A 10,533-nucleotide genomic window follows, 5' to 3' on the forward strand; every position below is an offset into this window, starting at 1 on the left:
TTGTGTGCCTTTCTACTTTTATTCTCTTCATCAATATAATCTTGAATTGTAATTACTTTTTGGGTTAGGTTAAACAACGTAGTAATGGGAGTGCTCAAACATTTATCATTTAGAATAGATATATAATGTCATAATGCGATCTATGCTGTAAATGACAGAAAAATCTAATAAGGTCAATTTGGAAATGTTTTTATCGAATGCTCGTTTGTGTTTATGGTTTTGATATTTTATTAGATGATATAGGCTTCAACAAATTTTCAAGTCTACAAGTGAATGGGGTGTTGAAGTATTCATATAATTAACTTTAGGAAAAATTGCAAATTAGGGTGATCGTTGTAATTACACTCTCAAACTTTTCGTTGTAAAAATTGAGTTCTCAAATTTTTACCATCGTTGAAATTGGACTTTTCAAAAGTTATAAAAATTAAACCCCAGATGATAACAATTGATCCCTCAAACTTATATAATTGTTATAATTTCTTCAATTATGTAAGTTTGAGGGTCTAATTTAATTATTTGAGGTTACACAATAATAATGAGAAATCTTGATCTTTCATCACTATATTTTAGGATAAACTAGTTTTTAAATCAGATTATTAATGTATGGGGATGTTGTTGGTTTATTGAACTCTGCTTTGGCTCTTTGCACAATGGACAGAGACATATTTTGAAGAATGGTATTTTCTTTTGTCTTTTGAGTTTGGAAGACTTTTACTTGGATTGATACTTTTGCATGTATCAGAATATCTTTACCTTGGAAGACTTTTACTTGGATTGATACATTTTTTCATCTTCAAGGTTAATGAGCTTTGACATCTATCATTTTGTCATCATTTCTTGTTAAAGTCCTTTTAATTTTAGCAACACATTTTTTTTGTTAGTTTTGTTATTATGTAATTTCAAGTTCAATTGTTCAACTTGATAATTCTACTTTTTTTTTTTTTTTTTTTCAACTAAATCACACACTAACATCTATCGAAATATATTTCGGGTGAAATCAATTTTTCTTTTTGAAACTTTATAAAATTCATTAGATACATATGTAATGTTATTCTTTTTTAATACAAAAATTGTCAGGATAGAAGATTAAACCTTCGACTTCTAGAAAAAAAAAAAACTATGCTAATTATCATTGAACTAAACTTATTTTGTTATATGTAAGTTATTCAATATTTTAGTTATAAAGATTAATAGGTTTCGTTAATACACATCAACACCTACCAAGAGTAGAATCTAGCATTAAAGTAGTCCAAGAGTAGAATCTAGCATTAAAGTAGTGATTGTCAAAGACTCATCAATGCAAGTTTAGCAATCATCAACATTGAAAAATGCTAAAGCAATTTAAGAAGGAAAAAAAAAAAAAAAACGATAAAGCAAATTAGCGTCATTAATAGAAGAGGTACAAGCTAAGATGACACAAAAGTGGTGTTTGCATAAATACTAATACATGTCTCATACTTGATAATCTCACTTCCTACACTATTTTTTATAAGGGGTCAACAATCACAATTAGTGAGGTTATACGTAATGAACCAATATGACATTAAAATTGCGACTACGTTTATATCATTTAGATCAGTCAATGACCAATTCCGAGGAAGGTGACAAATAAACTTTAAAATCTACTACTATTCTAACAATCAATAGAAAATCGATATTAGAAAAGGTATTGTTTGGATGAGTCAAGTTTGATGTCAATTCAAATCTAGACTAGTTTTGTAATTACAAATTGAAATTGGAAAATATGGTTGCATTTTATTATTTGTGAAAAAAGTGATATTTTAATGGATTCAACATCAATCTTGTTTAATGTCATAACCTACAAATTGAAAACTCAAACATAAAAATCAATTTAATATTTGTAGATTATATCCATGGTTAGAAACATCAAAATGGATGATGTACACATTTTAAATTTATAGTTTCTTTCATTCGATGAATTATAAGTTTGAACTTATTATTATATGTTCCAATGGTTAATTTTATTTGATTTTATTTTTAATATTTTGGAGAATTATTAAATTGTTACTCTATAAATAGTAATTTGTTTCTTCATTCATGATGTCTGATTCTAATTTGAAGAGCTCTTCTTTCATTTCTTTCTTTCTTTGTTATATTGATATTTAAATTGAGTTGAAAGCAAGTGTTCAAAAGTTCTGTCAAATCTAAGTAGTTCGAGGTTGTATCCCACTAAGACAATCAATATAGTCTACTTCCAATCCGTGCAGAACGAATAATTGTTTTTATGAAAACGTTTATTAAAAATATATCTCAACAACCTATTGACCTTTCCATTACATCTAATCAAGCTCTAATCAGTTTACCAATATTATTAATTTAGGCCTGCTTGGTAATTATTTTGTTTTTTGTTTTTGTTTTTAAAAATTAAGCCTATGGACACTACTTCTACCTCCAAATTTCTTCCTTTGTTATTTATTTTTCACTAATGGTTTAAAAAACTAAGCTAGATTTTGAGGAAAAAAAATAGCTTTCAAAAATTTGTTTTTGGAATTTTGAATTTGACTAAGAATTCAACCATTGTAAGGAAGATGCAAATCATTGTAAAAGTGTTGATGAAATAGACCTAATTTTAAAAAACAAATAAATAAAATCAAATGGTTATCAAAAGGGACCATTTTGATACATTGTTTCCCAACAAAATTCACTGAGAGCCCAGAAATTTTGGAAAGGGAAAATAAGAAAGAACGTAGGGGTGTAGAGTAAATGATATGTGAAAAAGGAGGGAAAGATTATGTGGGGAAAAAAAATCTCAACAAAGAAATTCTATCAAACACTTCAATTATTATTATTATTATTATTATTTTTCTTTCTCCCCAAGTTAGAGGACCTTAATTAATTATAACATGTATGCTTAAATTTTATTTTTGTCCCTCAATTTATATTTATTTTGGCCATAGTAGCTAAAATAAGCTTATTTTCTCCACATTTCTTACAGAGATTTACATTTTTATTAAATATGATAGTTGAATTCTTAGCCAAATTCTAAAACTAAAAAGTATTTTTTTTAGTTCTCAAAATTTGGCTTTGTTTTTTAAACCATTGGTGAAAATTAAAGTAGATAACAAAGGAATAAATTTAGAGTTGGAAGTATTATCTATAGGCTTAATTTTTAAAAACAAAAATAAAAAAACCAAAATGGTTACCAATGGAGTCTAAAATATTTGTTTTTATTGATTGCTATTCAAGTATAATTTTGAATCATTTTCTTAGATTGTCACTCAGCCTACTACATCTAGCTTCCAGTATTTGTTTGCGTAGATATCTATTCATCATACAAATGAGCAAAATATGTGAATATACATTTTTGTCCAACAGTACAATAATAAAACGTTTGCAGTTAATTACTAGACTATTGCTTATAAGAGTTAAGCTTCCTACATCTATATGGGGACATGCTATTTTGCATGTAGCATCACTTGTACGCATTAGACCAGTATCTTATCATAAGTACTTACCATTACAATTAGCTTATAGCCATGAGCCAAATATTTTTCATATGAGAATTTTTGGATGTGTAGTATATGTTCCAATTACTCTACCACAACGTACTGAGATGAGTCCTTAAAGGAGGTTAGGAATATATATTGGACATGATACCCCATCAATTAAATATCTTGAACCTCTGACGGATGATGTATTTACTGCACGATTTGCTGATTGTCATTTTAATGAGACAAACTTTTCAACATTTGGGGGGGAGGGGAGGGGAACTAAGAAGTTGGAAAAAGAAATTACATGGAATGTATCGTTATTGTCTCATTTAGATCTCCGTACAGATCAATGTGAACTTGAAGTTTAGAAGATAATTCATTTACAAAATATAATAAATCAGTTACCAGATGCATTTATAGATGCGAAGAAAGTAACTAAGTCACATATACAAGCTACAAATTTTCATTGAAAATTGATATCCTAATACAACAAGTTGTCACTAATGAGTCTGGAACACGCCAGAAGCATGATAGACTGGCGAGTTCCAAAGATAAAAATCCTCAAAAAAAAAGAAAACTAATAAATAGCCAAGAAGGCTTGGTTGAGGATATAAATACCCATGAAGAAATTCTTGACATGACTAGTGAGGAAGGTGAAATACCTAAAGATAATAATGAGAATTCAATAAACTATGTCATGATAGGAAAAAGATATAACCGAACTAACTATTGACAACATTTTTGCATGTAATGTTGCTCTTGATATTATATCTGAAAATGAAAATCCTAAACCAAAATCTGTTGAAGAATGTCGAAGTAGAAAAGATTGATTTAGCGGGAAGAAACAATCGAGGCAGAATTAAACTCATTTTCAAATCGTGAAGTTTTTGGACCAGTAGTTTGAACACCAGAAAGTGTCAAACCTGTGGGATACAAATGTGTATTTGTGAGGGGAAAAAATGAAAATAATGTGGTCACAAGATATAAAGAAACACTAGTTACACAAGAATTTTCACAAAGACCTAGTATTGATTATGAGGAGATGTATTCTCCAGTGGTGGATGGGAGGGGAGGGGAGGGGAGGGGAATTAAGAAGTTGGAAAAAGAAATTACATGGAATGCATCGTTATTGTCTCATTTAGATCTCCATACAGATCAATATGAACTTGAAGTTTAGAAGATAATTCATTTACAAAATATAACAAATCAGTTACCAGATGCATTTATAGATGCAAAGAAAGTAACTAAGTCACATATACAAGCTAAAAAATTTCATTGAAAATTGATATCCTATCACTAATGAGTCTGGAACACGCTAGAAGCGTGATAGACTGGTGGGTTCCAAAGATAAAAATCCTCAAAAAAAGAAAACTAATAAATAACCAAGAAAACTTGGTTGAGGATATAAATACCCATGAAGAAATTCTTGACATGACTAGTGAGGAAGGTGAAATACCTAAAGATAATAATGAGAATTCAATAAACTATGTCATGATAGGAAAAAGATGGAACCGAACTAACTATTGACAACATTTTTGCGTGTAATGTTGCTCTTGATATTATATCTGAAAATGAAAATCCTGAACTAAAATTTGTTGAAGAATGTCGAAGTAGAAAAGATTGCTTTAGCGGGAAGAAGCAATCGAGACAGAATTAAACTTATTTTCAAATCGTGAAGTTTTTGGACCAGTAGTTTGAACACCAAAAAGTGTCAAACCTGTGGGATAAAAATGTGTATTTGTGAGGAAAAAAATGAAAATAATGTGGTCACAAGACATAAAGAAACACTAGTTACACAAGGATTTTCATGAAAATCTAGTATTGATTATGAGGAGATGTATTCTCCGGTGGTGGATGCAATTACATTAAAATATTTAATTAGTCTGACTGCGTATGAAAATATAGACATGCATTTATGGATGTAGTCCTGATGTATTTATATGGATATCTGGATAAGCATTGTTCAAATTTGGAGGTGTGATAACTTGAAAACTTGAAGAAATATAAGTTATTTTGACTCAAAAGTTGGAACAATTAGGGTCTTTAATGATAGAATCTCATCATTCTTAGAGAAAACGCATGGAATTACTCAAACACTATCAAACTCATGCAAAAGAGTGTTTATTACTAAAATACAGTAGCGCTAACGCATAATATTGCAGGATTTCAACAAAGATTCCAAGTGTCACAGGCAACATCAACGCATAGGCATTCATCGGAGGGGTTTCAACGCAAGAAAGATTCATTAATTTAGGCTATTTGTGTCAAATCACCACTTGTAAGCATGGGCATCTGCAGCTGGCGGCATCTGAAAAGTATCTGAGTGTCAGGTAGCTGACCAGGGTATGGAATTTAATGCTGTCCCATCATCAAGTTGGTGAAGAACGACGCCTATAAATAGAAGAAATCCCACCAGATGAGGGATCTTAGCTCAATTGTATAATTCCAAAATTTAGAGACTTAGAGTTGTGCTGCTGTGACAAGAAGAACAAAGAGGGAAGAGAACCACCCCCACCGTCAATCAAGGAGTGGAGAAAGCTGAGCTCGAGAGAGAATTTTTCTTCCATTTCTTCTACAAGTTGGTTGTACACGAATTCGGATTGAGCCAAAGAGGACAAGAGATTGCACTCTACGGCTTGACTCCTTTCTTTTCATCTAAATTATAATTCTCTTCATCTCATTTGATTGAGTATTGATCTTGTAAAGACAATCAGTTTCTTTATAAATTCACATATGTGATTTACTTCATTTCGTCACTGTTTATTTCTTGCTTTATGTTAGATGCATCTATAACTTCATGCAAAATCCATTTCTAAACGCTTAAGCCAACTGAATCACTTGGTAAAAGCCACTTTAGCTTTAATTATTCGAGAGAATAAGCAAGCAAGCATTAAGTTAGAAACACTTGGTACATTTAGAGATAGACGCACTAGTGTTTTATTGCATTCTGTGACTAACACATATATCCTAGAGATAGGGAATTGTATGACATTCACATTGAGAAGTATTGAATAGAAAGTAAGCAGAAATCTAACGCATAAACGGAGATAAGCAAGTCATTTCATCCGCATCATATTCTTGTTCGTGTACATCTCACTTAGATCGACGCATATCCTTTGCACTAAACTCCATTTTCACAAGATCCCCCTATTTTCTACTTGACCCTTTTTGTATCTTCTTGCACGCACACATCAAACTTAGTATAGATAACTCATTTCACATTCACTTAGGATACTTCTACATCAGTTACAACGCAAGCTCTGTGTTATCTTTAGTCTGAATCCTTGAGTTCGACCCTAGACTTACCAGGAACCTAAGTTGGATTTATACTTGGATCTGATTCAGGAAAACTTGAATGCATATAAAAGAGTGTCACGTGTCACTTTACACATCACCAACGCATCACTAACACATCAACGCATCATTCACATTTGCACTTATTTTTCCAATTACGTTATACAATACACTCCTAAGCTTGCATCACGAATTCAACGAACAAGTTTTTGGCGTCGTTGCCGGGGACTCAGTAACAAAACTAACCAGAAATTTTGCTTGTATCTCTTGTAGGAATACTACAGTTCAGGGAGTATTACGAGCTAAGCCATAGCTTGTAAACGTTTATGAGAAGGGAAAGCACTCCTGAACTCGTATACGACCCTGAAGTTGAAAGAACCTTCCGACGAAAAAATTGATCTAATCTTCGCTGTAGGTTAAGGCAACAATTTCTTAGACAGAAAATCCGGCAACAACAAATGGCGGACGAGCAAGCAAATCATAACTTAGCACAACAGCTAACCCATACTACTCAAAATTCTATCATAATGGCAAACAGTAGTACGCATCCCATGCGGGAGTATGCGTCTCCTGTGTTGTATTATTTCTCATTAGGGATCATATATTCAATGCCAGATGGGACAATATTTGAGATGAAATCTGTGATGTTACAAATGCTTCAAACAGTTGGACAGTTCAGGGGTGCTCAGGGAGAAGACCTTCACACCCACATGAAACGTTTCCTGGAAACGTGCAACTCGTTTATGATTCCTGGGATCACTCCAGAAGCTATCAGACTATCTTCATTCCCATATTCTCTGCGTGATGATGCAAAGCAACGAGTAAGTTCTTTGGAGCTTAAAGAGATCACGACCTGGGAAAAATTGGTGGAGAAATTCATGCATAAATATTTCCCACTCACCACGAACATAAGGAAGCGGAGAGAAATAATGAACTTCGAGCAAGAAGAATTCGAAAACTTGAGTGCCGCATGGGAGCGCTTTAAAGGACTAGTCAAGATTTACCCCAATCATGGACTACCGTTAATTATCCAGATGGGAACCTTTTATGGCGGATTAAATAGAGCATTTCAAATGGCAGCCGACGGAACTGCAGCTGGCGGCATCATGAACAAATCTTATAATGAAGCTAAGGAAATACTAGACTGCATAGCCAAGCATAATATGGAATGGGTAGATGAAACTAACGACACAAGAGTAGATAGGAAGAGACGATCTCAGAATGTAAACTTTATTTATTCTAACACAATAGCCATGCTCTCTGCACAAATGGCTACCATGACAAACCTTTTGCAGAATATATCACTAGGGAAAGCATCACACTCGCAAAAGGTAAATCAGGTGGAAACATTCATACATCCCATGGTTAGCTGTGTGGGCTGTGGAGATCCTCATTCGTACATTGATTGCCCACATAATCCGCAGTTGGTATGCTTTATTAAAAATAACCCATTCTCGAACACCTATAATCCCGGATGGAGGAATCATCAAATTTTCTCTTAGGGAGGTCACCAACAGAAGCAAAACCAACCAGGGGTAAATCAGTAGCATAGGCAAGGACCGCCGCTTGGATTCTAGCCATCGCAGCAGCCGCACCAACAATCCTTTAATAGAGGAAGTCATGCGTCGACTTCAGCTTCTCTGCTTGAAAACCTCTTAAAGGAATATATCGCCCAGAACGACACATTGCTAAAAAGCCAAGCATCATCCACCAGAAATCTGGAGATACAGGTGGGGCAAATTGCCAGTGAGCTGAAGAATCGGCCGCCAGGAGTCTTGCCCAGCAATACAAAAACCCCAGGAAATAACAACGGAAAAGAGCAATGTCATGCGGTGACATTACGAATTGGCAAACCTCATGTAGAAGGAACCGTGAACCCAAGAACCAACAATCCTTCAAAAGAGCACAACACACGGCCAACGATGTTGGAAGATCAAGAAGAATGGACACTAGAATCCAAAGCCATTCGAACCCAAGCACGTCTAACATAGAAGAACCTGCAGTGCAGCTGAAAGCACCATTTCTCAAATGCTTGCTGAAAAAGAATGATGAGCAATTATTTAAGCGTTTTCTTGAACTTTTGAAGCAACTGCACATTAACAAACCACTTGTAGAAGCCTTAGAACAAATGCCAAAGTATGTTAAATTCTTGAAGGATATTCTGACAAAGAAGAGGAGAATCAGCGAGACAGAAGTAATTGTTTTAATGCGGGAGTGCGATGCGTTAGTTAGCAACAAATTACCCAAGAAACAAAAGGATCTGGGAAGCTTCACAGTCCCGTGCTCAATTAGAGGGCTGGACATAGGACATGCACAATATGATCTGGGAGCAAGCATCAACCTCATGCCACTCTCAATTTTCAAGAAATTGGGTATTGGTGAAGCACATCCCACTTCTGTAACGCTTCAACTTGTTGATAAGATGATCACATATCCTGAAGGAAAGATTGAGGATGTTCTGGTGAAAGTTGACAAATTCATATTCTCAGCGGATTTCATCATCCTTGATTATGAAGCAGACAAGGATGTACCAATCATTCTTGGACGACCCTTTCTCGCCACTGGAAAAGTACTAATAGACGTGCACAAGGATGAACTGACCATGCGCGTAGACAACCAGTAAATGAAATTTAATGTGTTAAATGCATTAAAATTTTCGGATAATGAAGAATGTTAACTTGACAAAATAGAGTTTTCTGAAGAAGAAGCGACCCAAGTTTGTGAGGTTCTTGCGTTGGAAGAAACCATGAAGAAACTCGAGCTGCCAAGTCTGAGTGAGCGACAAACGAAGCCAACGCATCCATCATTGGAAGAACCACCAAAACTAGAACTGAAACCTTTACCTAACCACCTTAAATATGCTTTTCTTGGATCAAACAACACTACCTAAAATTATTTCAGCAAATCTTTCTGAGCCTAATGAATACTCTCTTTTGCAGATGTTGCAAAAACACATGCGGGCAATAGGATGGACACTGGCTGACATCTGTGGCATCAACCCATTGTACTGCATGCACAAAATCATGCTAGAAGAGGGGAAGAGTGGATCAATTGAGCCTCAACGCAGACTAAATCCCATAATGAAGGAAATAGTTAAGAAAGACATCATTAAGTGGTTGGGCGTAGAAGTAATATACCTTATCTCCGATAGCAGCTAGGTAAGCCCAATTCAATGCACCCCTAAAAAGGGAGGTACAACAATGATAGTCAACAGTAACGACGAGCTCATCCCTTCAAGAACTATCACGGGTTGGCGCATCTTCATAGATTATAGGAAACTCAATGCGGCAACCAAGAAGGACCACTTCCCTCTTCCCTTCATTAACCAGATGCTTAACCGACTAGCTGGAGAAGAATTCTATTGTTTTCTAGATGGATACTCTGGCTACAACCAAATTCTAATAGACCCGGAAGATCAAAAGAAGACGACATTCACTTGCCTATTTGAAACGTTCGCATTCAGACGCATGCCTTTTGGACTGTGCAATGCACCTGGAACGTTCCAAAGATGCATGATGGCAATTTTCTCTGACTTCCTGGAACAGACCGTTGAAGTTTTTATGGATGATTTTTAAGTTTTTGGAGACTCCTTTCCATCATGCTTAGACAACCTGAGGCCGTCCTCGCTCGATGCGTGGAAACAAATCTTGTGTTAAATTGGGAAAAATGTCACTTTATGGTGACTGAAGGCATTGTTTTGGGCCATAAGGTATCTAAAGCCGGATTGAAAGTTGATGAGGCCAAAGTTGATGCCATAGCCAAACTTCCTCTGCCATCAAATGTAAAA

General features: G+C 34.6%; 1 protein-coding gene across 1 annotated transcript; it reads left to right on the forward strand.

Moving 5' to 3' along the window:
* Positions 1-7,204: 7,204 nt before the first annotated feature.
* On the forward strand, positions 7,205-9,904 carry LOC150038631 (uncharacterized). Its single transcript, XM_090313899.1, has 4 exons — positions 7,205-8,173; positions 8,423-8,722; positions 8,833-9,315; positions 9,686-9,904. Exons 1-4 carry the CDS (start codon positions 7,205-7,207, stop codon positions 9,902-9,904), a joined length of 1,971 nt encoding a protein of 656 aa, XP_090170025.1.
* The last annotated feature ends 629 nt before the right edge of the window (positions 9,905-10,533 follow it).

This window comes from Benincasa hispida, chromosome 1, assembly GCF_027475165.1.
Source record: "Benincasa hispida cultivar pf3 chromosome 1, pf3_genome.v1.1, whole genome shotgun sequence".
In the NCBI taxonomy this organism is placed as follows: Eukaryota; Viridiplantae; Streptophyta; class Magnoliopsida; order Cucurbitales; family Cucurbitaceae; genus Benincasa; species Benincasa hispida.